The sequence below is a fragment of the Loxodonta africana genome, chromosome 6, assembly GCF_030014295.1.
Source record: "Loxodonta africana isolate mLoxAfr1 chromosome 6, mLoxAfr1.hap2, whole genome shotgun sequence".
NCBI classification, from domain to species: domain Eukaryota; kingdom Metazoa; phylum Chordata; class Mammalia; order Proboscidea; family Elephantidae; genus Loxodonta; species Loxodonta africana.
The window spans coordinates 63676211-63701566 of NC_087347.1; the positions used below are offsets into that span (position 1 = coordinate 63676211).

At 39.4% G+C, this 25356-nt stretch overlaps 1 protein-coding gene across 1 annotated transcript in view; it reads left to right on the top strand.

Annotated features, from left to right (window-relative positions):
- Positions 1–4889: 4889 nt before the first annotated feature.
- Positions 4890–25356, top strand: part of FRZB (frizzled related protein) — a 31456-nt gene continuing 10989 nt past the window's right edge. The window contains exons 1-3 of the mRNA XM_003405963.4: positions 4890–5961; positions 12959–13006; positions 24355–24420. Of these exons, the coding sequence (XP_003406011.1) occupies positions 5484–5961; positions 12959–13006; positions 24355–24420 (592 nt within the window). The 5' untranslated portion in view covers positions 4890–5483. The remainder of the gene's footprint in view (positions 5962–12958; positions 13007–24354; positions 24421–25356) is intronic.

Genomic DNA, 25356 nt, shown 5'->3' on the forward strand with positions numbered 1-25356 from the left:
TGTCATTTTTATGGTTTCCAAAGATATCCTCCCAGTCAGTAGCTTATCTCTTCACTTTTTTTAAAAGTCTTTTAATGAACAGAAGTTTTCAATTATTATTAGATCCCATTTATTTATTTTGTCTTTTGCTGTTTGTGCTTTACTTATTATGTTAGATAATCCATTGTTGAAAGCTAGGTCTGACAGTGTTGCCCCTGCTTATCCTTCTAAGAATTTTATGGTTTTAGTTTATACACTTAAGTCCTTAATCTGTTTTAAATTTGTTTTTGTATATGGTGTGAGGTGTGGATCCTGTCTCATTTTTCTATGTGGGAATTCAATTTTCCAAGTACCATTTATTGAAGAGACTTTCTCCTCATTGAACGGACTTAGCACCCTTGTCAAAAGTCAGTTGACCATAGATGTGTGGTTTGGTTTCTGGACTCTCAATTCTATTCCATTGGTCTATGTGTTTTTTGTTATACTAGTACCAGGCTGTTTTGATTACTGCAGCTGTATAACCAACCCTTTGCTGTCGGGTCAATTCCTACTCGTAGTGACCCTATAGGACAGAGTAGAACTACCCCATAGGGTTTCCAATACTGTCAATCTTTATGAAAGCAGACCGCCACATCTTTCTCCCATGGAGTGGCTGGTGGGTTTGAACTACTGACCTTTTGGTTATCAGCTGGGTACTTTATCCCACTGTGCAACCAGGGCACCTGTAGTTGTATTAAAACAAAACAAAACTCGTTGGCTTCAAGTCAATTCTGACTCATAGTGACCCTACAGGAGAGAGTAGAACCGCCCCACAGGGTTTCCAAGGAGTGGCTGGTAGATTTGAACTGCTGACCCTTTGGTTAGTAGTCAAGCTCTTAACCACTGTAACATCAGGAAGTTTGAGCCCTCCTACTTTGTTCTTCTCTTTCAACATTGATTTAGTGATTTGGGGCCTCTTGCCATTCCATATAAAGCTGAGGATTGGTTTTTCTATTTCTGTAAAGAAGGCTGTTGGAATTTTGATAGGGATTGTACTAGATCTCTAGATTGCTTTGGGTAAGTCTCATTTACTTTATCCTGGTAACTAAAACCTCCTCCAAAGCATTGCTGTGCTGTTTATGTGCCTAAAAACTGGTTTATGTGCTTCTCACATAATGGGGACTCAATAGAGTCTAGTTCCCTAGCTCCCTGGGTACCTAGGACTGATACTGAATTGGTAGAAAGTAGGACTGGCCACAGCCATTCTGACTGGGCAATGCCCATTCTGTATCAATTCATTATTTCTCATATCAACCCTGTTTGTAGGAATGTTTCTTAGAAGAAATAAGTAGGTAGTCTCATGATCAGGAATCTAGGGTAAAAGTTAATTTAAACAGATGAGATATAATGTCAATATGGAAATATTGAGAGAAGAAAACAATGCGATTTCGGTTTTTTTGTAAATTGGTCAAATTTAAATTTTGGTAATAAGGCTTTTTCACGGTAATGATCACTAGCAAGATCTTTTCTTCACATCACCACAGGAATCCTTGACACAGGCAATTAAATGAATTGCCAATGACCATAATGCCACCATGCAGTCTAAGAAGACTCTGGCTGGCCATGACTGGTTCTGGGTGCACTTCCCAGGCAGCTGTTGAACCTAGAAATGGCCAATGGCTCCAACTCAGTGCTAGGGAGTGCTATGCTGCAGCTCTTACAAAGCCAGATGCTAGTGATTACTCCTGAAGTTACCCCATCGTGGGAAAGGCCTACTGGATGTGTCTTGGAGAGCCCTGCAGAAATCCTGGCATCTGGTCTGGATTAGATGTTTTCAGCAGGGTATCTTGCATTTGCCCCTTTGACAACTTCCTCAGATATGAACTCCACTGCACAAAGTTCTTTATTTTTTGTCCTTAGTTCTAAGAGGTGAGTTCTGAAAGACCACTATTGCTATGTGGTCTTTTTTTAAGATACCATTTAAAAGCTCCAGTTCTCCTGCTTCTTGTATGTTGCCTGCAGATTGTCTAGTAGGAAATCTTTGTACAGTTATGGAGAAATATCTAAAGCAATCAGGTGTCATTCTTGTAGCCCAGGTGCAGTTTTACACAAAGATCAGTATTCTGTCAGTTAAATTCTGGCTAAATAAAACTGTAAAATAGAACATAAAAGAAACAAATTACCTATGACCTATTTTCTCTAAGGGACCAGGTTTCACCCTTAATTTTCTTTACATGTTTGAAGGCACTCATTTTGGAGGGAACGGCTTATCTATGAATGGAGACTGTACACTATATCTAATTTTTTTTGTGTTTCCTCCATGATTACATAGCCTATTTTCAAACCTTAACTATTTAGTGAATTTGTACTTTACTTCTCTTTAAGACATTTATGATTTAATATTTAAAATATTGCATTCCAAATTCCGTCAGCCAATATTTCTCAAATGTCCATTTCGAAAGAAATAGAAGATTTCTTTAAAAAAGTGTACCTGCTATTTAGGAAGGCAGAACACGCTCAGATGAAATAATGGGCTTTTTTTTTTTTTTTTTTTGAGCAATAAACTGTCACGTGCTAAAGAATAGTTTCCAAAAACCAAAAATGTTCAAGGGGAACTAGCTAGAAATATGAACAGAATCAGGCAGGATACTCAAAAAGGCTTCCTGAAGGCAGTGAAATTTATTTTGAGTTGTGATAAAAAGTACAAATTTGGATGAAAGAAAAGTTGTGAGGGATCATGTTAGACAAAGAACAGAATTGACGTTTGAGCCCAGGAAGGAAAACAGACTTTATTTCAGATAGTTGTAGAACCATTAAAACAATTTGCTAATTTCTTCTTGTGCTGTAAGATTTAAGATGAATGGGAAAAAGTATTTAGCAAACCTTTTATTCTATCTACCTCTCACTTCTTCTAATTTATTGACAATCCCAGCTCCATTTTCTTCATACAGAATAGCCCCAAATATTCTAATATTGACTTTTTTATTGCTTTTCTTTTCCTCCAAATGTTACCTGTGAAATCATTTTCTACCCATTGATTTATATAATTTTTGGCCTTGTTTCTTAGATGATACTAAATAATTGTAGGCCAGGCAAAGTTTTTATACTAGCTAAATGACTCCTCCTATCTACCATCTGTTGTTTTTTTCTCCTAAGTGGAACAAACTTCCATCCAAAGAATTCATAGCAGTCACACACTGCTGTTTATGGTGATTTTAGAAATAAAACTCCATAAAACTCAAGTTAGCACTTACATTTTATAAGCGCAGCCTCCAAGTCAGTGTTGGAGAATTGAAATCGACATCCCACTGTGTTCCCTGAAGTGGGGGCATATTCTCTCTGCTTATTATTGACTGTGAGAAATGGCCAGATTAAAGCAAAGAAATATTTCAATGATGCAGAGCAAAGGTGACTTCCTGTTTTGCTTTAGGCTTTGTTTCTTTCTCTTCTCAATGAGGGCTGTGTATTCTGACATTCTGCAACCCTTCTGCTTAATGGTTTCCCATTGAAAGTGTCCTGTGCAGTGACTTTGCAGGGCATTTCATTTACAATCTGTCCCCAAAAGGGAGGGACGGAAAGAGGGGGGCTCATTAACAGAAGGAGCAGAGGGAGCAGACCACAAGTAGATCTGTTTTCTATTTTTTCCTCTAGATTGAACTCATCTGGGTGGAAAGGGAAAGGATTTTTTTGTGTGTTTGTTTTTAACAAATATATAGCCATCATCATCACCATCATCATGACCTGTGTGAGGTAATTTTCCTATACCTTTCTCTCAAGTGTTAGATGAAGTTGATCGTAAGAAGAGTTTGATTATGTGTGGTTTTATTTTAGTGAGTAAAATCAGAAGAAAAAAAAAGTCAAGTGCTTTACAGTAGTTTCTGCTCTGAAGCTTAAAAGGTGCAACTCAAAAGTTCTGATACCACAAGGCAAAGAAAAATTTAAGAGAAGAAAAAAATCTCCCTGCTCCTTGCTTCTGGTAGCCTATTTGTGATGGTACACAATGTTTTCTTCTTTTTATGAAAGGCAGTTTCTCCTCACCTGGTTATTAAAAAACACAGACCTCTTCTTTCAGAATCCTGCCTGCAGAGAATGAAAGCTCATTGCCCTATATGCTTTCCGATATCAAGCATGGTTACTGTTGTTTTTTAAAAATCATTTCTCACTTAATGAACAAAAACTTTCTTTGTAGTTGTAATTCATTTCTAGAGAGGATGAACAATGTTTCAAATATTTATCTGCCATTTGAATCTCCTACTTAAAAAGATTCTTTTAAGTACTTTGCCCGCTTTTCTACTGGGGTTCTTTCTTTAAAAATTGAAATAAGAGTATTTGTATATTAAAAAACAAAACAAAACGCAGATCTCTGTCATCACTAAACTTTGGGTTGATAAGCCTCCACCACTGTTCACAGCTGTGTTATCTGCGACTCGGACCTTTAAAGTGACTTTGCTTAAACCTTTCCCCCTCAGGTCTAAGTTTCTGCAGTTTGTTTAAAGGGAGTACCTCCAGAGGCTTGGGAGGATTCCCAAGTTGGGAACTGGGGTCGGGGGTGGAGACTCCCTGGTGGATATTGAGGCGGACTCTTCTGCGAGTGGCTAGGGGCTCATCTCTGGGGCCAGGGTTTCCTCAGTGAGGGGCACGAGGGGCTCCCCGGCGTGAGGGTGGGGAAGAGGCGATCTCTCCAACGCGGTGCACGACTCGGATCAGCGAAGCCTTGGATAATCGCATCCTCATTGCTTCTCAAAGCTCCCCTCCCCAACCCCACCGACCCGCAGACCTTCTCTTCCCCGACCCTCCACCCTTTTCCGGGGATGGGGAGCAGGCGTCGGAGGGCAGGGACTGCGCCACGGGGCGGAGCTCTTTCTGTGGCCCGGAGGTGGGGAGTGAAGAGTCACGAACCTCCCGGCGAGGCTCTGCCGGCGCTGCTCTCTACCGGCGGCGGCGGCAGCTCACACCGAGGATTAGATCTTCAGCCTTCCAGGCTTGCAAACTCCTACTGCGTCCTTCTCTCCCCGTCCCCCGCCCCCCATTAGGCGTTTTTTTCCCTCTGGATTCCTCTCCTTCCTCCCTTCCCCACCCTCCCCCCTCACTTTGGAAAATTTAATGCTGCTTTAAGCACCTTTTGTGATCTAGGGGACGTGACACTCCAGAGCTTCAGTTACCTCGACTGATTTCTACTTTTGTTTTTATTCTCTCTCGCTTCTTCTGGTTTTCCTTCCATCTGATTGATCTGCGAAGTCTGGTGCTTCTGCCAGAGAGAGGGGAATAAGTAGGTGGTGCTGCCCGAGAAGGCTTAGACGTCGGGGAAGAGCAGCCAGAGCAGGAGCAGCACGGGCGGCGGCGGCTGGAGTTGGGCGCAGCTAGCGGGACCCCATTGGGGGAATTTGATCCAAGGAAACTGGAAGATTACAGGGGGAGGGGAAGCTCCCCAGATCACTGTGTCCACCTAAGGAGGGAGGAGGAGACGGCGGACGGCCTCTCGGCGTCCACGCCACTGCTGCACCCAGTCCCATCTTGCCGGGATCATGGTCGGTGGCAGCCGGGGAGGGATGCTGCTGTTGCGGACGGGGCTGCTCGCCCTGGCTGCGCTCTGCCTGCTCCGGGTGCCTGGAGCCCGGGCTGCAGCCTGTGAGCCTGTCCGCATCCCCCTGTGCAAGTCCCTGCCCTGGAACATGACCAAGATGCCCAACCACCTACACCACAGCACCCAGGCCAACGCCATCCTGGCCATCGAGCAGTTCGAAGGTCTGCTGGGCACCCACTGCAGCCCCGATCTGCTCTTTTTCCTCTGTGCCATGTACGCGCCCATCTGCACCATTGACTTCCAGCACGAGCCCATCAAGCCCTGCAAGTCTGTGTGCGAGCGGGCCCGGCAGGGTTGCGAGCCCATACTCATCAAGTACCGTCACTCGTGGCCGGAGAGTCTGGCCTGTGAGGAGCTGCCGGTGTACGACCGGGGCGTGTGCATCTCTCCCGAGGCCATTGTCACCGCCGATGGAGCGGGTAAGAGCTGACACTAATCGGCCTCTCCTCTGCGCTCAGCCTCTTCACTGTTTGGAGTCCTTGTTACTTCCTTTCACTCTTTAATTCTTCCTTTTCTCTTCTGATCACCCCTCTCTCGAACACTATTCCTTTTTTTTAATTTTTTTATCTCACCTTATTACCCTTCCAAACTGATGCCCTTTATTCCGGTATCTGATCTGTCTTTCAGAAACACTCCATTCATTTAACCCATATCACATTTACACTCAACTGAGTCCCTTCACTTTCCGCCCTTTGTTTCTCAAAGTAACTATATTGCATAGCGATGCTGTTTTTTTCACTTTCTTAATATGTTCGTGATCGCTGAGCTTTCTTGCTCCATTCTCATGAATTCTCAACCAACAGGTTTCTGTGTTTTTAGCGTTTTAGCTGCTGGTTAAAATTATGTGGAGAAAACAGAAAACCGAAGCCCTATTTTCTTCTAATCTCTAAAAATGCCAAGATAATTTCAGTAACCTTACTCCAACTCACAGATGTTAATGGTATGTGTTTGCTCAAAATCCAGTTTGAGCAATTCCCTTCACCTTAAATTTCCTCCTCTTTTCAGTGAGATAAATGGTTCTTCCATTCCTGGCTGACACAGCTGTGAAACATTGCTATGCGCAGCTAATAATGAGCTTCTGTGACCTGCTCCAGCCTCAGAGCTGGCAGAGGGAAATTGCTGGGCTCTTTTCGCATGCCCACATGCCTTCAAGTCATTTTGTAAATGGCATATGGATGAAAGGACTTATATTCAAGGCTTGTTATCATCATGCACTCCTGTAAAGTTATTTGTAATCTCACCCCTTAATTCCCCTACACAACAGTAATTCATTTTTATCCCACTCTCACACTCTGCAAGTAACTTGTCTCTAGTAGCTGATTTCATGCCCTTTCTCAGTGACTGCATCAACCACACATTCATTTCCATCTTTCTCTGCCATAAAACTGTTGCAGTTCTACTTTTAGTGGAATCAGTTGCAAGTTGTTTTCTCAGTAGCGTTTGGTCTAATTATGACATTTAAAACACTCAGTCTCCCAACTAAACCTAATTCACTGTGGTCCATTTAATTCTAATTCAATATCATTTCTACTCACTAACCCAAACCTCGAATTTTATCCTTCATATAGTTCAAAAATAAACCCAATCCTTTAGAGGGGTTTTCTTTCATACTGTCCCTAGATTGACTGTTTTAAGACGTGGCTACCTGCTTGCTACCATCTCCGTGCATTTTGGGGCATCAGTTTTTCCTTCTTCCTCTCAACTTGCTCAGTCTTAGCTCATGATCTTAGCCCATTTCTTGGTAATAGTTCTTGGTTATCAGGGGACCAATTCAGAAAAATTAGGGACCCTTCTGCTACTTTCTGTGCACATTAGCTCATATAACCTAAAGTGGGAAGTGGGAGGTACTTGTACAAACAGCTGGAAAACCAAAACTGAACAGAAAGATTTTAAGAACTTATCAACGGTCCACTTCACTTAGGTTATTACCTTTTGAATATTCTATTTTTGTAATTTTAATCAAGAACCAAGAGCTGGTTGCAGGAGTGGATTATCCAATAGGCAAGGTAAGCTCAGATTTACTTGTGTTACTAATCAGCAGTGAACAATGTCACCTGGGTTTCACCACAATCAAACCCATACGAAATTGTTCACTACAGGTAAGTAAGTAAACCCAAGTAAGCCCGTGCTTACCTTGCATAATCTGTCCCTGTCAGGGACTGTAAATTGAAAACAGGCTTTGATTGTCTAGAAAGGTCCCGTGGGGCTGGGAGTGAAACAAATGCCAACCATACCTAGAAGCAGAATCTTTGGTGTGGTGAATAAATGTGAAATCGTTCACTACAGATGATCTGATAAACAAGGTAAGCACCCTGCCCACCATGTTTACCTTGCCTATTGGATAACCCACCCCTGGCTGGTTGTATAAAATAATCAGAAAGAAATGTATTATTAATCTGTGGGCCAAAGAAGCACTCCTGAATCTCTGTTCTCACTGACGCCATTGGTTCTGCAGACTTGGGAAGAGCTCAGTGCAGTTGCTTCCCTGGTCTGTCAGGCACTTAGGAGTAGTAGCTGAGCACTGGTGTTCCTCTGAGGCCAAGGGCTAGGAATGAGGTGGCAACGGTTCATGCTTAAACAGATTCCTCCCCTGGAAGAAGATATTCCCTTAAACCTCTCTTAAAGATGGCCCCCAAATGAGTGAGGTTTGGCGAGGTTAACGGCTCTCAAATATCATGCTATTCAGTATTGAGAGGAAGCAGTTTCATTAAATGCCCCCAAATTACCTATCACTGTGGACCAAACCCAGCACAACTGTCTCATGGAAGCTCTCCAACAGGACTTGCATGAAACATTCTGTCAGCCCATGGAACTTAATTTCTGAACTTCTTTAAAACGTTATCATACGTGCTTTTGACAACATCCTTGCTTGAAAAATAAGGAGTAGGTGGCAGTTGGAACCATATTTTTACTGATGATCCCCCTGCCCCTGTGACATTTACCACAGCCTCCAGCATGAACCGGAGATTATGGCGGCAGGTGGGAGTGAAGGGGAGGTGGGGGTGGAGAGTAGGGGTATGAATTCTAGCCTACAGGGCCTCCTGGCTTCCAGGGCCAGCTTGCTGAAAATTACACTGCCTGTGCTGGGTCAAACTGTCAGACACCTGGAATTACTTAGGAGCTACCACATGTGGTCAGTTTAAGATGCAACGTATTCTGTGGTCCAATGAGATATGATAGTTCACAAAGGAAGTTTTCTTTTTTCCCCCTCAAGGTATAAATGAAGTCCTTGTGACTTAAGACTAGAATCTATCCCAGCCAGATATAAAAATGACATCTCCCTGAACAAAATGTGACAGTCTTTCACATTCCTTCAATGCCAAGAGTTTTCAGATCCTACTATTCACATGGAACTGTTTCCCCATGGTATATCATGACTCCACAAACAAACTAAGGAGGTTTTAAAAAGCAAAGTTCTGTTGAAATGGATTACTGCTTCAATTGCTTTTTGCTTTCAGAATACTTAGGGCAAACATACTTCTATAGCGCAAAGGACACATCCTGACCATTGCTAATGAATTCACATTAAATTTATTCTCCTTACATATTTTATATTTACCACAAAGTTGTGGTTACGTGTTCAACTGCTTTAAAGTAATTATCTGAGATTTCAGCTCAATTTAGTCATTCCACCAGTTAAGACGTTTAGTCAGATCTTTAGAATGGCATGGTGAGTAAATAGTATAGGCTTGAAGTCAGACAAACCAGGGTGTAAATCCTGACTCTTCCCATGTCAACTGTTATACGAAAATTATATAACCTCTTTGATTCAAAATTTTCTTATCTGTAAAATGGGGACAATACCACCTACATCTCAAAGGCACAGTAAAGATTAAATTAAATAACATATATCAAGTATTGAGTCCAATACCTGACCATAGCAGATCTTAACAAATTGTTACTGCTGGTGTTGTTTTACTATTCTAGTTATTGTTACAGCAATAACTATAGCAAATGTTTTCTTTTTTAAAATGGTTATGTTGGTTAATGCAGATACTATCTAGAATTTGTATCGGTTCAGCTGTGGGCAACAAACTTCATTCTGGGACCTGTCTGGAAAAGATCTTATTTCCTCTGAATATATAAAGTTTATGTTTCATTTCATACAAATAGCCCTGGGCCTTAGACTCCAGAAGAAAACACTTCGGCAGCAAAAGGAAAAAAAAAAAAATAAGACCAATCTATGTCTGTTAATTATAAATAGTTTATCTCAGAAATCAAGCATTTAAGAAAATTTATGGTGTGATATTTAACAGCTGTTTATACAACACCCACAGTTTGCCATGCCAAAGGCTTTATAATCACTCCTCAGTCATAGCTAGTTTCCGTGGTAGTGCTAACCTGTCACCCCAGCTCTTGCTCAACAGATTTTTCTAGGCCTTCTCCTGACTGGCAGGGCTGCGCCAACTTTCACATGCATGAACTGCTGTTTAATCATTTCTCCACTCTCTGAGGAACAGGCAGTCTTTTCTTTAGCCCTGGTCTACAAATATTTGAGGGGCCAAATACCAAGAAGGAAGAAGAATTATATAGTGTGACACGAGGAGAAAAATGGAATAAAAATGAGAGATGGAAATTTTAGATTAAGACTAAAGAGAAAACATGATTCTAAGGATCCTTCATTGTGTAAAAAAGCACTCTAGATGGGACGGGGAAGAGTATTTCAGAGCGTTAATGGTATTTAATTTTATTCACAGCTTACTCGATTATCAGTGGTAATGGAATCTTGGAAGCATAGGTCATCGAGTCTGTGTAGCCTTCAAACATTATCATTCATTTTTTATTTCATTCCCACCAAACATTCAAATAGTTGTTTCTATAAATAAAAAAAAAAAAAAAATTTTTTTTTAATAAGTAGAAAAATTGACTAAGTTGTATTTGGACTTTCTGTTTCTATTAGATGTCTAGAAAGGGGATACCAAGAGCCCACTATAGAGACATATAGCTTGAATAATTAAAAGTTAGATATTTCTTCAATTTAAAGAAAACCAAATTTTTGGTGTTACAGACTCGTAGCTGGTATATCAGTCAGGTTCTCCAGAGAAACAGAACAGAAGAAACTGAGAGATTTGTTTTAAGAAATCGGCTCACACGACTGTGGGGACTCACAAGTCTGAAATTTCTACGGCAGGCCAGAAACTGGGCAGGAGTTCTTTTCTGGGAAGCCTCAGTTTTTGCTCTTAAATTGAAGAACTGGCTGAGTGAGGCCCACCCAAATTTTCAAGGGTAACCTGTTGCACTTAAAGTTAATTGATTGTAGATGTTAGCCACTACAATCATAGCAACACATAAATTCGTGTTTGATTAAGTAACTGGGTACTATATCCTAGCCAAGCTGACATATAAAATTAACCATTTTAGATTTGCCATTAATTTTGTACCTTGAGCAAGTCGTTTGACATTGACATTGACTAGAGATTGTAAAGAACAAAAGGAATATTCATGTAAAGTGATTAATAAATTGCAAAGCATGATGTGTGTTTAACAACTACCACCACCTCATTGGTAGAGGATATATGGCCATCCTTAATGTGGGCATCATTAGCAACAACAGAATAAGAACAGCACTTACCATGTGCTAGGTGCTGTCCTATGAGCTTTATGCATATTTGCTCACTGATTCTCATAACTACATAAAACCCAAACCCAACCCATTGTCGGTGAGTCGATTACTACTCATAGTGACCCTGTCTTACAGAGTAGGACTGTTAGCTCATATAACTCTCATAACAGCTACATAAAACCCAAACCAAACCCGCTGTCAGTGAGTCGATTCCCCATAGAGTTTCCAAGGAGTGCCTGGTGGATTCAATCTGCTGACCTTTTGGTTAGCAGTCATAGCACTTAACCACTATGCCACCAGGGTTTCCAATAACTATATAGTGGGTACTATTATTCCCATTTTGCAGAAAAGGAAACTGAGGCATATAGAGACATTAATGGCTTGTCTAAATTCGTAAAGTTGGTAGGAAAGAGAGTCAGGATTCAATCCAGGGCCTGTTCTACACTATACTTCTTCTCTTACTAAGAAAAGAGGTGATTCCTAAATTGATAGAAAATCTGAGTCTTTTGTCCGTAGCACTGTATTTAAAGGGACAAAGTATTTTCCATTGTATTTTGAAAGCCTATTTATATATGGCTTCAGAGAATAGAAAGTGGCCCTGGACCATGATTCTAGGAGATAAGAGAGTACTACTTCACAGCACTTTTGAGATAACAGAGAGTTTAAATTCCAGATTCTCATGTCTAACCCCAGGCCTCTCAATCTTAGTGCGTCCCAGAATGAATTCACCATTTCGTCACCCTCATATGCCTTTTTTTTTTTTTCCTAGTACTTTCTACATTGGTGAGAGGGACCACCCACCCTAGTTGTCTAGGCTTGGGAGTTAGCCTTGACTCAATCCCTTTACTCATTTCCTATATTCAATAGGTCCTAGGCACTATTGGTACTAATCTGTTGACATTTCAATTGTTGTGTACCAGCAAGTCAATTCTGACTCATAGCAACCCTGTAGGACAGAGTAGAACTGCCTTCTAGGGTCTCCTAGGCTGTAATATTTACAGAAGCAGATTGCCATATCTTTATCTGGCTGGTGGGTTCAAACTGCCAACCTTTTGATTAGCAGCCAAGTGCTTAACCACTGAGCCACCAGGGTGCCTTTGACATCACAGTAGGGGTGTCAATAAGAATACATAGCTAGGAGCAGTATCTCTCAGCATAGTGTTTTGCTATGGGAATCAGTGTTATTCATTAGAGGCTGCTTTCTTGATTAGAACACAGAACACCCTTATCATATCATTTCCTGGTATTTATGGGATCATGAAAAGAATAAATGCAATTTCTAATTATTGCCATGTCTATTAATCGCACTGGCTTAAATAATTTCTGAATGGTAGGTTTCACTTCTGTTGAAGAACTATTTGGTCAGCAGATATCAAAGGGTACAAGAATACTTTCTGAATGTTTTCTCTAGGCATTAAGGATTTAAATGTATGCCAGTAGCGTGATTCTTTTATTTATTGAAGAAGTATGTTTGGTTCTTTCAGTAATTAAGTTACAAGTGTCTGGTGAGTGCCTAATATGTGCAGAGGTTTTATTGTGATATATCAGGATTCACAAATCTCCTGAAACTCAAATCTTAAGTAGATTAAATCCTGAAATTTTATGCGCAAACGATGAGGATTTAAAAAGACTGTCCACCTTTTACTCAGACAAAAGAATTGATCTTACGGTTATCTGACCAACAAATGATGAAGTGCCAGCCTCAGGACATGAATAGGTGACTATTTTTCTAAGACACCTGGGCTGTTACCCAAATCAAACTTGTGACTAAGTTAGATTTTTATATGCGAATACTTGAAATAATATAATAATAGATATGTTCTTGTTCTCTCTATTCTATCGCCTCCTTTCAGATTTTCCTATGGATTCTAGTAATGGAAACTGTAGAGGGGCAAGCAGCGGTGAGTATATCATTATCTTCCTGATTTTATTTGTGGGTAAAATTAGTTTTTGTTATAACCTAGATCCCCAAGTCTTACCTGGAGACATTTGAAACCTACATTTTAAGATAAACTTAATATTTATATTAATTTTATTTTTAAATTAACATATAATAAAATGAATCATTCCTTTTGGTGTACAATTCTGTGAATTTGAACACAGGCATAGATTTGTGGAGCTGCAGCTGCCACAATCAGGATACAGTTCCATCATCCCAAAAAACTCCCTTGAGCTATTCTTTATAATCACAGTCCCCCAGCCCATAACCCCTGACAACCACTGGTATGTTCTCTATCTATGGCTATCGTTTTGTCTTTGAGATTATCATGTAAATGGAGTGAGAGTATATAACCTTTTGATATCAGCTTTTTTTCACTCAGCATAATGCCTTTGACATTCATCCAAGTTGTTGCATGTATGAATTGTTCATTCCTTTTTTCTTACTGCGTATTTCATTACTTGGATGTATGGCCATTTGTTTTTCCATTAACCCGTTGAAGGGCATTTAGGTTGTTTTCAGTTTTTGGCAGTCATGAATAACGTACTATAAACATTTGTGTACAAATTTTTTTGTGATTGTAAGTTTTCATTTCTCTAAGCTAAGAATGGGATTGCTGGGTTATAGGTTAAGCGTATGCTTAACTTTGTTAAAAACTCCCAAACTGTTTTCCAAAATGTAACTGTTCAGTTATACACTAGCAATGTACATAATGTGTCAGTTTTCTCTGGTTGCTTTCAGTTTTTTTTCTTTTAGTTTTCAGCAGTTAGGTTGTGATGTGTCTGGGGATTTATTTCTTTGGGTTTATAAAAAAAAAAATTTTTTTTATCATGTTAAGGGTTATCTAAGCTTCTTGAATTTATAAGTTTATATTTTTAGCAGATTTTGGAAGCTTTCAGGCATTATTTCTTCGTTTATTTATTTATCACACTCATACCTCTGGGACTATGATGATACCAATGTTAGATCTTTTGATGTTGTCCCACAGGTCCCAGGGACTGTGTTCATTTTTCTTTTTCAATCTTTTTTTTTCTGTCTTGTTTATATTAGATTAGTGTATTTTCAAGCTCACTGACTCTTGACTCTGTCATCTCCATTCTGCCCTTGAGCCTATCCAGTAAGGTTTTTTTTTTTATTTCGGTTTGGTTCTTCTCTCTCTCTCTCTCTCTATTTGGCTGAGACTTTCTATCTTTCCATTCATTTCAAAGATGTACCACCCGTACTTGTCGGAGCATTTTTATAAGTTACCTTAAAATCGTTGTCAGATAATGTTAACATCTGCGTCATCTGATTGTCATATACAAGTTGAGATTTCCTAGCTATTCATATGTAGAGTTATTTAGGATTGTATATTGGAATTTTGAATATTATGAACATTTAATTTTGAGCATTATAAGACTTTGAGTCCTATTTAAAATTCTATGGAGAATGTAGATATTTTTGTTTTAGCAGGAATCAACCCAGGAAGATTTGGACTACAGATTCTGGTCAGCCTTCTGCGGATTTTCATTTTAGTGTCAATTCCATTTCTAAAACCTTTGCAGTGCCTTTCAGACCTATACATGTGTGCGCCACCCAGTGACCAATATGGGACCAGGGCAATGGTATATTAAATAGTTCAATTTTTAAAATCTGTGGGAGACTGTTTAATGTCAAAGCCACACAAGCCCAGCTCAGGGGAGATCCCAGTAGTTCATAAACAACTATGGGATTGCTTTCCCAAGCACCTCTCTCTCTGTAATCTACCTGGTACTTTTCAGTACCCTGGAACTTTACCGTTTGGCACTTTGGCTCAAAAGCTTGGGCTTTATTTACCCCACTCTGTCATGCACACCCTATAATTGGTCCTGGATATGGGCCCAAGTGGAGGGAGGACATAGAGAAAAAGCAATGGGGATTTTCTCTCACTCTCTTGGCTCATAAGCACATCCATCAAAGAGGAAGGTTCCCCTTTCTTAGAATTTTAGGTTTCTGAGGGCTTCACTGGAAACCCTGGTGGCGTAGTGGTTAAGTGCTATGGCTGCTAACCAAACGGTCGGCGGTTTGAATCCGCCAGGCGCTCCTTGGAAACTCTATGGGGTAGTTCTAATCTATCTTATAGGGTCACTATGAGTCGGAATCGACTCGACGGCCCTGGATTTTTGGTTTGGAGGGCTTCACTTGCTTCCATCGTTGCTGCTACCACTACCCCTGGATTGTTTGAGGCCTGAGTTGGAAGAGAAGGGAGTGTTAGGAGACTCTTCTTGCACTTCTTGAGCCAGAACTAGAGGGCTCCTCCAAGAATATTCTTTTTGCATGGATGTCCACTACCATGTTATGAGCTGTGTTGAGTCCAGGCTGGGGATACCAGAGGAGGAATAATGGTAGACTCACCAATATCATCAGTTTGATGTTACTGGTCGTCTTCCCCAATCTGCCTACTACTATTTACTTTTTATAGTCCTTAAGGAGTTGCTTCATTCATTCTTCTCATCTTTTATAGCTGCATTCAGTGGGAAAGACAGGATGGACTCTGCTTATTCCATCTTAACTATAAAACTTAGATGAAGTATGACATACATGCAGAAAAGTACACAATCATAAGCATATTGCTGAGTGCATTTTCAAAAGTAACCACTCTCAAGTAACCACCACACAGATCAAAATATATAACATCTGTATTTTATATATGATATGTGTGTATGTATATATATATCCATACAGAAGTCTTCCTTGTGCCTCTTTCAAATCACTGCTCCTACCTTTTTCACCAAGGATACCTAGTAACAGGAGTTTTCATACCCGTAAATTAATTTTGTCTGATTTGGGCTTTATATAAATGGAATACTACAGTATTGTGTATGCATGTGTGTATATGTGTGTGGGGGGCTTTTTTTGCTCTTCATTATTATATATTGTATATAGCAGTAGATTTTCATTGCTCTAACATATCCTATCATATGACTATACTACATTTATTTATTCTGATGTTCATGGATACTTGGATTGTTTCCAGTTTTTGCTACTAGTACCAATGCTGCATTTGTTTCTACAAGAATGTTGTAAGTACCATTAGTTACTATGTACTTCTTCTGTCTGCACTGATTTGGGCCAGTATGTCCTGCTTTTTCAAGGTGTCTTATATGTGGAAGCTGAACATTTATGATTATGTAAAATAATTTGCAACATTGATTTTGATTAACTTGAGACAGTTTTCACTGGTGTTTTCCTCTGAATCTTATCATGGTAACAAGTGTTTGACCCATGGCAATGTCTACCAAAGGTACCCCAACAAACCATGATCTTCTTAAAAATTTAAGTGAATTAAAATTATTTATTTAGAATTATTTTGTTACCTTCTTGATGTAATTGACAATGTTCTTTAATGTCACAAATCAGTTGGAAACCATTGGTGTCCAGCAATGGTGCTATTTTAAGGACCATTCCTACTATTATGTCTGGTTAAAGTAAACCAAAAAGCTCATTTATTTAATGTTGCAACTGGTGAGTCAAAATTTCTGGTCAAATGCATGCATGCACTATCAGTTTGTCCAGAAGCTATGTTAGAATAACACTTCAGTGTGTGAAAAGGAGAAGAGGACATTAACGACACTACAAACAGTATTCAAACATTCAGTGTATAAAACTACCTAGAATGGATGTAGTGTTCCCTGGTTCAGAGTTTACTCTTCCTCTTTAATAAAAATTTTGCTGGCGAAATGGCAGTGATGAAAGCAAACAAACAAAACTAAAATTCATTATAGTTGTGAAAAAACACACTAACATATTGACATATTTCAAAAGGAAATAATAATCTGTACTCAAAATTTTATACTTCAGGGTAATGTAACAGCTGAGGTTGATCATAACAAAACAGGAAATGAGGGAGACACAAAAAACATTGTAACCCACATAGCCTCTCTTTCAAATGTGTCAAGCTGTTTATTTCTGGAATTTGGAAAAGAATTTCTACCCCTCCAGCTAATTTATCCCTTGCCTCAAAGCACAGTAGTGCTCACTGGGAGCACTGAGGAAGGAACGAAGCTCAACACTTTTCTTTGTGTTTTGGAGATAATGATTCTGAGACACTTCCAATTTGTGTGTTTTGCTATTGCAAACCCACTGTCATAACAAGGAGCAGATCCTTTCTAGTTTCTCCAGCAAGGAATATAGAGAAAAACCATTTTAGTTCTATTCCATCAAGTCATCTGGTCTTGTCATATCAGCACAGAAGATTAAGGCAGGTATTCAAATGGGTCCATGAAAGGGTATGTTTTTATTAAAATAATTTCAAAAAATAATTTCACCACTTTTTTGTGCTGGTGAGCAAATTATGAGTTTTTACATCTGAAAAAATACAACTTCTCCGGAAAGGAGATGTAGTTAGTAAATTTTAACACTAACTAATTGTATGAATATGACCAAGATGCTGTACTTTTCTGGGTCTGTTTCCTAACATCGAATCAGATTGTATTGACCTCTGAGTTCCCTTCTGATATACCTTCTAATTAGGGAAACAGTAACAGTGTCCCCTACTGTAAATAAGATACTCTCCCAGAGTATCACTAACCTCTTCCTGTTCCTATTTCAAAGCAGGGCTTCTAACAGATTCTTTCCTGTTAACCCCTACTGAAAATCTGCATTTCTAACAAGTTCCTGGGAAGTTATACATAAGAATCACCTAGGGATCTTGTTAAATGTAGGTTCTGATTCAGTATCTCTGGGATAAAAATGCAAATTCTCAGCAGGGAACTTGTTAGAAATGCAAATTCTCAGCATGGGGTTAGAGCCAGATCAAATCTTCTGTTCGAAGCCCTTCTTCAAAGTTCCTTCAGAGGAACTCTTCTGGGTGGCTAAGTGGCAGCTAAGTAATTGAAGATTCCTGTTTGCATGTGGCCGCCAAGCTTGCCCCCAAAACCCACCCAATGCTGTCGAGTCGATTCCGACTCATAGCGACCCTATAGAAGCTTGCCTTAGCCACCCCTTTTTTATTGGGATGGCCTATCCCTAGCTTGGGTAGTACAGATACAATCTCTTTTGCAATCCTTTTTCTTCTCCATGGGCCCCCTACCAATTTTGGGAAGGAATCCAGGTTTCCTTTTAGTGTAAATGTTCACTGTGTATAAAACCAAAAAACTCACTGTCATCAAGTTGATCCTGACTCATAGCAAAGCGATATAGAGATCGAATTAATGTGGGTCAACTTCTACCCTCCTTTGGAAGAAAATTAATAGATTAAAAAGTATTTTTATAATTCTGGAGTAGCTACAAATATAGTCTTTTTTCATTACTTTGCAGCACTTGATAATTTTAACCAATTCTCTTTCTTAATCGTTCTTCACCCTTAGCTAGTATACAAATTGTTCTAGTTCTACTCCTGCGCCCCAGCTATGGGTATTCCCCAAGGCTCTGTGCCTAGCTTTTGCACCTATCTCCTTTTCTTTTTTTTATTAACTTTTATTGAGCTTCCAGTGAACGTTTACAAATCAAGTCAGTCTGTCACATATAAGTTTACATACATCTTACTCCGTACTCCCACTTGTTCTCCCCCAATGAGTCAGCCCTTCCAGTCTCTCCTTTCGTGACAATTTTGCCAGCTTCCCACTCTCTCTATCCTCCCATCCCCCTCCAGACAGGAGATGCCAACACAATCTCAAGTGTCTACCTGATATAATTAGCTCACTCTTCATCAGCATCTCTCTCCCACCCACTGTCCACTCCCTTTCATGTCTGATGCGTTGTCTTCGGGGATGGTTCCTGTCCTGTGCCAACAGAAGGTCTGGGGACCATGGCCGCCGGGATTCCTCTAGTCTCAGTCAGACCATTAAGTATGGTCTTTTTATGAGAATTTGGGGTCTGCATCCCACTGATCTCCTGCTCCCTCAGGGGTTCTCTGTTGTGCTCCCTGTCAGGGCAGTCATTGATTGTGGCTGGGCACCAACTAGTTCTTCTGGTCTCAGGATGATGTAGGTCTCTGATTCATGTGGCCCTTTCTGTCTCTTGGGCTCTTAGTTGTCATGTGACCTTGGTGTTCTTCATTTTCCTTTGCTCCAGGTGGGTTGAGACCAATTGATGCATCTTAGATGGCCGCTTGTTAGCATTTAAGACCCCAGACACCACATTGCAAAGTGGGATGCAGAATGTTTTCATGATAGAATTATTTTGCCAATTGACTTAGAAGTCCCCTTAAACCATGGTCCCCAAACCCCCGCCCTTGCTCCGCTGACCTTTGAAGCATTCATTTTATCCCGGAAACTGCTTTTGGTGCAGTCCAATTGAGCTGACCTTCCATGTATTGAGTGTTGTCCTTCCCTTCACCTAAAGCAGTTCTTATCTACTAATTAATCAATAAAAAACCCTCTCCCTCCCTCCCTCCCTCCCCCTTCGTAACCACAAAAGTATGTGTTCTTCTCAGTTTATACTATTTCCAAGATCTTATAATAGTGGTCTTATACAATATTTGTCCTTTTGCCTCTGACTAATTTCGCTCAGCATAATGCCTTCCAGGTTCCTCCATGTTATGAAATGTTTCACAGATTCGTCACTGTTCTTTATCGATGCGTAGTATCCCATTGTGTGAATATACCACAATTTATTTAGCCATTCATCTGTTGATGGACACCTTGGTTGCTTCCAGCTTTTTGCTATTGTAAACAGAGCTGCAATAAACATGGGTGTACATATATCTGTTTGTGTGAAGGCTCTTGTATGTCTAGGGTATATTCCGAGGAGTGGGATTTCTGGGTTGTATGGTAGTTCTATTTCTAACTGTTTAAGATAACGCCAGGTAGATTTCCAAAGTGGTTGTACCATTTTACATTCCCACCAGCAGTGTATAAGAGTTCCAATCTCTCTGCAGCCTCTCCAACATTTATTATTTTGTGTTTTTTGGATTAATGCCAGCCTTGTTGGAGTGAGATGGAATCTCATCGTGGTTTTAATTTGCATTTCTCTAATGGCTAATGATTGAGAGCATTTTTTCATGTATCTGTTAGCTGCCTGAATATCTTCTTTAGTGAAGTGTGTGTTTATATCCTTTGCCCACTTCTTGATTGGGTTGTTTGTCTTTTTGTGGTTGCGTTTTGACAGAATCATGTAGATTTTAGAGATCAGGCACTGGTCTGAGATGTCATAGCTGAAAATTCTTTCCCAGTCTGTAGGTGGTCTTTTTACTCTTTTGGTGAAGTCTTTAGATGAGCATAGGTGTTTGATTTTTAGGAGCTCCCAGTTATCGGATTTCTCTTCGTCATTTTTGGTAATCCTATCTCCTTTTGATTATTCCTTCTTATTGGAGTTCATCCAGCTACATAGGCTTAATCATCACCTTTGTGAATCTAGTTCCGATAGTTCTCCCAGGTAGAGTATCACATTTGCCTCCAATAAATATTTCTACCTGGGTATCCTATTTTGCACTTCAAATTCAACATGTTTAATGACTAAAGTTATCTTTTTTATTAAAAATTTCCTTCATACAACTTTCTTATTTGATATGTGACACCATCATTTCCCCAGGACTCTAAAAACTTCATAGTTAATTAGTTCGTCCATTCCACCATCCATTAAAAGTTTAATGAACACCCACTGAGTATCAAACATACTATATGCAAAGGTCATGAAATGAAAGGAGGGAGCAGTTGACTGGAAAGTCCACTCCTTTTGTCTATGTGCTTGACATGGAGTAGATATATAACCTTCTAAGAGGTTATCTTAGGTTATCTTCTTATTATTTGACCTCTGTAGAATACATCACGAATGCAACACTTAAGATGTAACAAAAGAAAACAGGCAAAATTGCATCACCTTTTTCTGTATTTTGTTTATCTTGAATGACTTCTTGGATCCAGAGACATTGAGAAAGGCAGTTTATTTTAAATTTTCCAGTGGCATAAATCCTAAAGGGATAAACCATATTTCCTTATTAACATCAGGTTAGACACCTCGATCTTAAGCAATTCCCTTTTACAAAGTGCAAATTACTATGAATTGAGTTCTTTATTGAAATATTTTTATATTTTATAATATCAATGTTATGTTATATTAAATTCAGCTATATCTGACAGTAATATCCATGCTTTTAACCATGGTGCTTCTCTGGTCTCTACTGCAGTAGTATAGCTCTACTTCATCTGCACAGTTGGCTTGATTTCTGATTCTGCAGAAGGTGTCTTTTGCTTATTCGTTTGTTTATTTATTTCATCATTTAGATGAGGGTTTTTTTTTTTTTTTTTTTTAATGTCCTGGGAATAGTAAGGCCCTCTAGATTTTTCATGAAGTGTCCATTTGGTAACTTGGACTTGCAATTTTAAGAAGAGAGAAGGTGGTTCTAGGGATGGGGTTCCATGGATGTTTCACCATTTCTAGATGTTTCTAGGAGGGTGGTAGAACTGACCTTCTGGAAGATAAAATTGTATACAGTCCAACTTCCACTTAAAGGCTATCAAAACAAATTCTACAATGGTACCCCTCCCTGTTGCCATTTTGATGACTCTGATGATAAAGTAGAGGAGCCATCCAGTGCTTTGACTTTTGCTCTTCTCTAAGCTGCTCATCCACTCTACCCCAGCCATTCTTTTCCATGGACACATCCTGGACTTTGTCATCTAGCAGTGAAATCAGCTCTGTCGTCTTTAATTTCAGGCATCTCACTTTGCCTTTAAAATATGTGTAACATTTTACTGTAAGATAAAACTTCTATACAGGTAGTCAGGAAAAATATAATAACTTCTCATTTTCTTTCAAGCACTGATGTTAATGTTGGCATTAGTTGCCATTGAATTTGCTCCGACTCATGGCAACTTTATGTATAACAAAACAAAACGTTGCCCAGTGATGTGCTGTCTTCATGACTGTTGGTGTGTTTAAGTGTATTGTTGCAGTCATTGTGTCAATCCATCTCACTGAGAGTTTCCCTAATTTTTGTTGTCGCCTTTACCAAACATGATGTCCTTTTTTAGCACTTGGTCTTTCCTGATGATGTGTCCTAATTATTCAAGTCGAAGTCTTGCATTCTCACTTCTAAGGAACACCTGGTTACAGTGATGTTGGTGTGTTGTTGTTAGCTGCTGTTGAGTCAGCCACCAATTCATGGTGACCCCATGTACAACAGAACAAAACACTGTCCTGTCCTGCACCATCCTCATGATTAGTTGTGAATTGGACTGTTGTGATCCACTGAGTTTTCTTTGGCTGATTTTTGCACAACAGAACAAAACGCTGTCCAGTTCTGCACCATCCTCATTAGTTGTGGATTGGACTATTGTGATCCATCGAGTTTTCTTTGGCTGATTTTTAGAAGTAGACCTCCAGATGCTTCTTTTTCCTCCAACTTAGTCTGGAAGCTCCACTGAAACCTATTCAGCATTATAGCAACACATGAGCCTCCACTGACAAATGGGTGGTGTCTGCACACGGGATGCATTTGCCAGGAATAGGACTTGGGTCTCCTGCATGGAAGGCGAGAATTCTAGCACTGAGTCACTAATGGCTCCACTCCCACTCTCCCACCTCTGCACTGGTATTACACACTGTTTATTGGGCTGAGAACTTCATACAGAAATCATGTGTTAAGGATCATCTGCGGAACAAGGTAAGTGTGGTGCATACTATTGAGAAATTCTTATTTCTCACAGAGTGAGAACTATTGGGAAAGCTTAGTGTGCAGCTGCCCATCACCAGTGGAGATGCTTTTCTCTAAAACTTAGAGCTGACAGTAAGGTGCTATGTCTCCACAGGGCTGCTACTTTATAGCATATTATCTACAACTTCAAATGGAAATAAACTTTATTTTGATTAGAAAACACAATATCCAATGGTTAACAACAGCTCCTGTCCTTTATTGCTCTCCGCACTAACATAAAACATTGTTTAAACAAAACTTTTCTATTGGCTTTCTTTCTCTGGTTCATGTGTTCTTCTTCTATTTTTTTTTTCTTTTTCTGTTCAAAATAGAAGAAACTCATGCTATTTCATTTTTAATAAAGCTTTTTCAGGGGCATTATAGAAGTCTTTGCATACAATAAAATGTTTTCCAAGATAATTGTGTATTATTTTATAGTTGTGTAATGACTACTAGCCATTTACCATGTTTATTCTGTGTATTTCTTAGCTATCTTGGCAGTGCAAAGATATAAAGGTATAATAATCCATTCTCCAAGATATTAAATGATCTATGCTATATATGAAATATTTTGAGATAATTAGAACTTGTATTGCATATACCTGTATTACATAGAAAATGTTTTTATCGTTTATCAAATATTTAAAAATATATGGAATTTCTCCTTTCAAAATATGCATCCTTGAGTTAAATAGCAGCTGTTCTACCTAGAAAAGGGGCTTGCAACCCTCTTCTTAGGACCTTCATTAAGCTCACTGGATTTCAAGTCAGAGAAAGGTATGTTGAATTCCTTGATTTACCAATTACTATCTTGTGCAGGCCATTTAGCCCCTCTGAGTCTCATCAGTAAACAAAGGTGGTAATAACACCAGCTTGTCTGGATGAGTTGCTTTCAGATCCATGAGCTAATAATTGGAGCAGTACTGTGTGATCTGTAAAACATATACAAAAGTTAAGTAGTACTCTGCAGGGGTAAACCAATTACTTGAGCATAAGCGAAAATTGCCTCTAAGTAGGTATTGATTCTACTCCCATATGAACTAAGCAGGGGTCACACTGTCATGCATGGTGGCGATCTTAGTTAATCTAGTGCTGCTATAACAAAAATGCCACAAATGAATGGCTTGAACAAACAGAAATTTATTTTCTCACAGTTAGGAGGCTAGAAGTCTAGGTTCAGGGTGCGAGCTCTAGGGGGAAGACTTTCTCTGTGAGCTCTGGAGGAAGGTCCTTGTCTCTTTTGAGCTTCTGTTCCTCCGCAATCTTCATGTGGTTTGGCATCTACCTTTCCCTCATCTCTGCCTGCCTGCTTGCTTGAGCTTAATCTGCTTTTATATCTCAAAATACAGTGATTTAAGACACACTGTATACTAATACTGTCAATACTGTCTCATTAACATAACAAAGAAAACTCATTCCCAAATGGAATTATAGCCACAGGTATAGGGGTTGGGATTTACAACACATGTTTTGGGGAGGCACAATTCCATCTACAACATTGATGAACAGTGCTTCCTCATGATTTGGGTGTTTTTTTTTTTTGAAGGTGAAAACTTACGAATATATTGGTATTGAATCAGAGGCTATATAAAACCAAACCTTGCCGTCAAGTCAATTCCTACTCATAGCAACCCTATGTAGTTCAAAAAATGTGAATATACAAAAGAAAGCAAACGTTGAAATTTTACTTATAGCTAACATATTGTATTTTTCAGAACGCTGCAAATGTAAGCCAATTAGAGCTACACAGAAGACTTATTTCCGGAACAATTACAACTATGGTAAGGATATCTTCAAGGTAGAGCCAGAAACCACTGTATTAAGAAGGGTATGTATGTTAGTGTTTAGAGCTGTTCAAGAGTAAGGCTTAAAAACAAATACAACTTTTAAGAGTTGTATTTAAGAGTATAGTTCCCCTGCCCCAAATAAAGTATCTCATGTGGCCGAACTTTTTTACAAATGTTTGATTGTAAAGCATATTAAACTAGGCACCATCGACTTGATTCTGACTTGTTATGACCTCATGTGTGTCAAAGCAGAACGGTGCTCCATAGGCTTTTTTTTTTTTTTTAAACCACATTTCTTTGTGTATATAATTATCACATTCAGGATATTTAACACTGACCTAATCTAACACCTAATGTGGGATCTGTGTTCAAATTTTAACAATTATTGTCATGTTCTTTATAGCCAGTCCATCTCCCCAAAATCCTAGATCCAGTGTGTTACATTTAGTTGTCATGTCTCTTTAATCTCCTTTAATCTGGAACAGATCCTCAGCCTTCCTTTGTCTTTCACGACCTTGACATTTTTTAAGAACACAGGCCGGTTTTGTAGACAGTCCTTCAATTTGAGTTTGTCTATTTCTTCATGATTACACTCAGGTCACGTGGTTTTTTATGAGGATGGTACATAAATGATGCATACCACATTAGGAGTCGTGTGATGTCTGTCAGTCCTATTGTTGGTAATGTTGACTTGGAGCACTTGGTTAAGGATCAGTTGGTGTTCACCAAGTTTCTCCTCTATGAAGGTTCATTTTCCCTTTAAGAATAGCTTCTTCATAGACGTCAGAAGAGAGGAGGACCATAGGGTTTTCAGTGGCTGATTTTTGGAAGTAGATTTCTAGGTCTTTCTTCTGAGGTACCTATGGCTTGATTTGAATCACCAGCATTTTGAGTGAATTAACAGTTTGCACGTTTGCACCACTCAGAAAC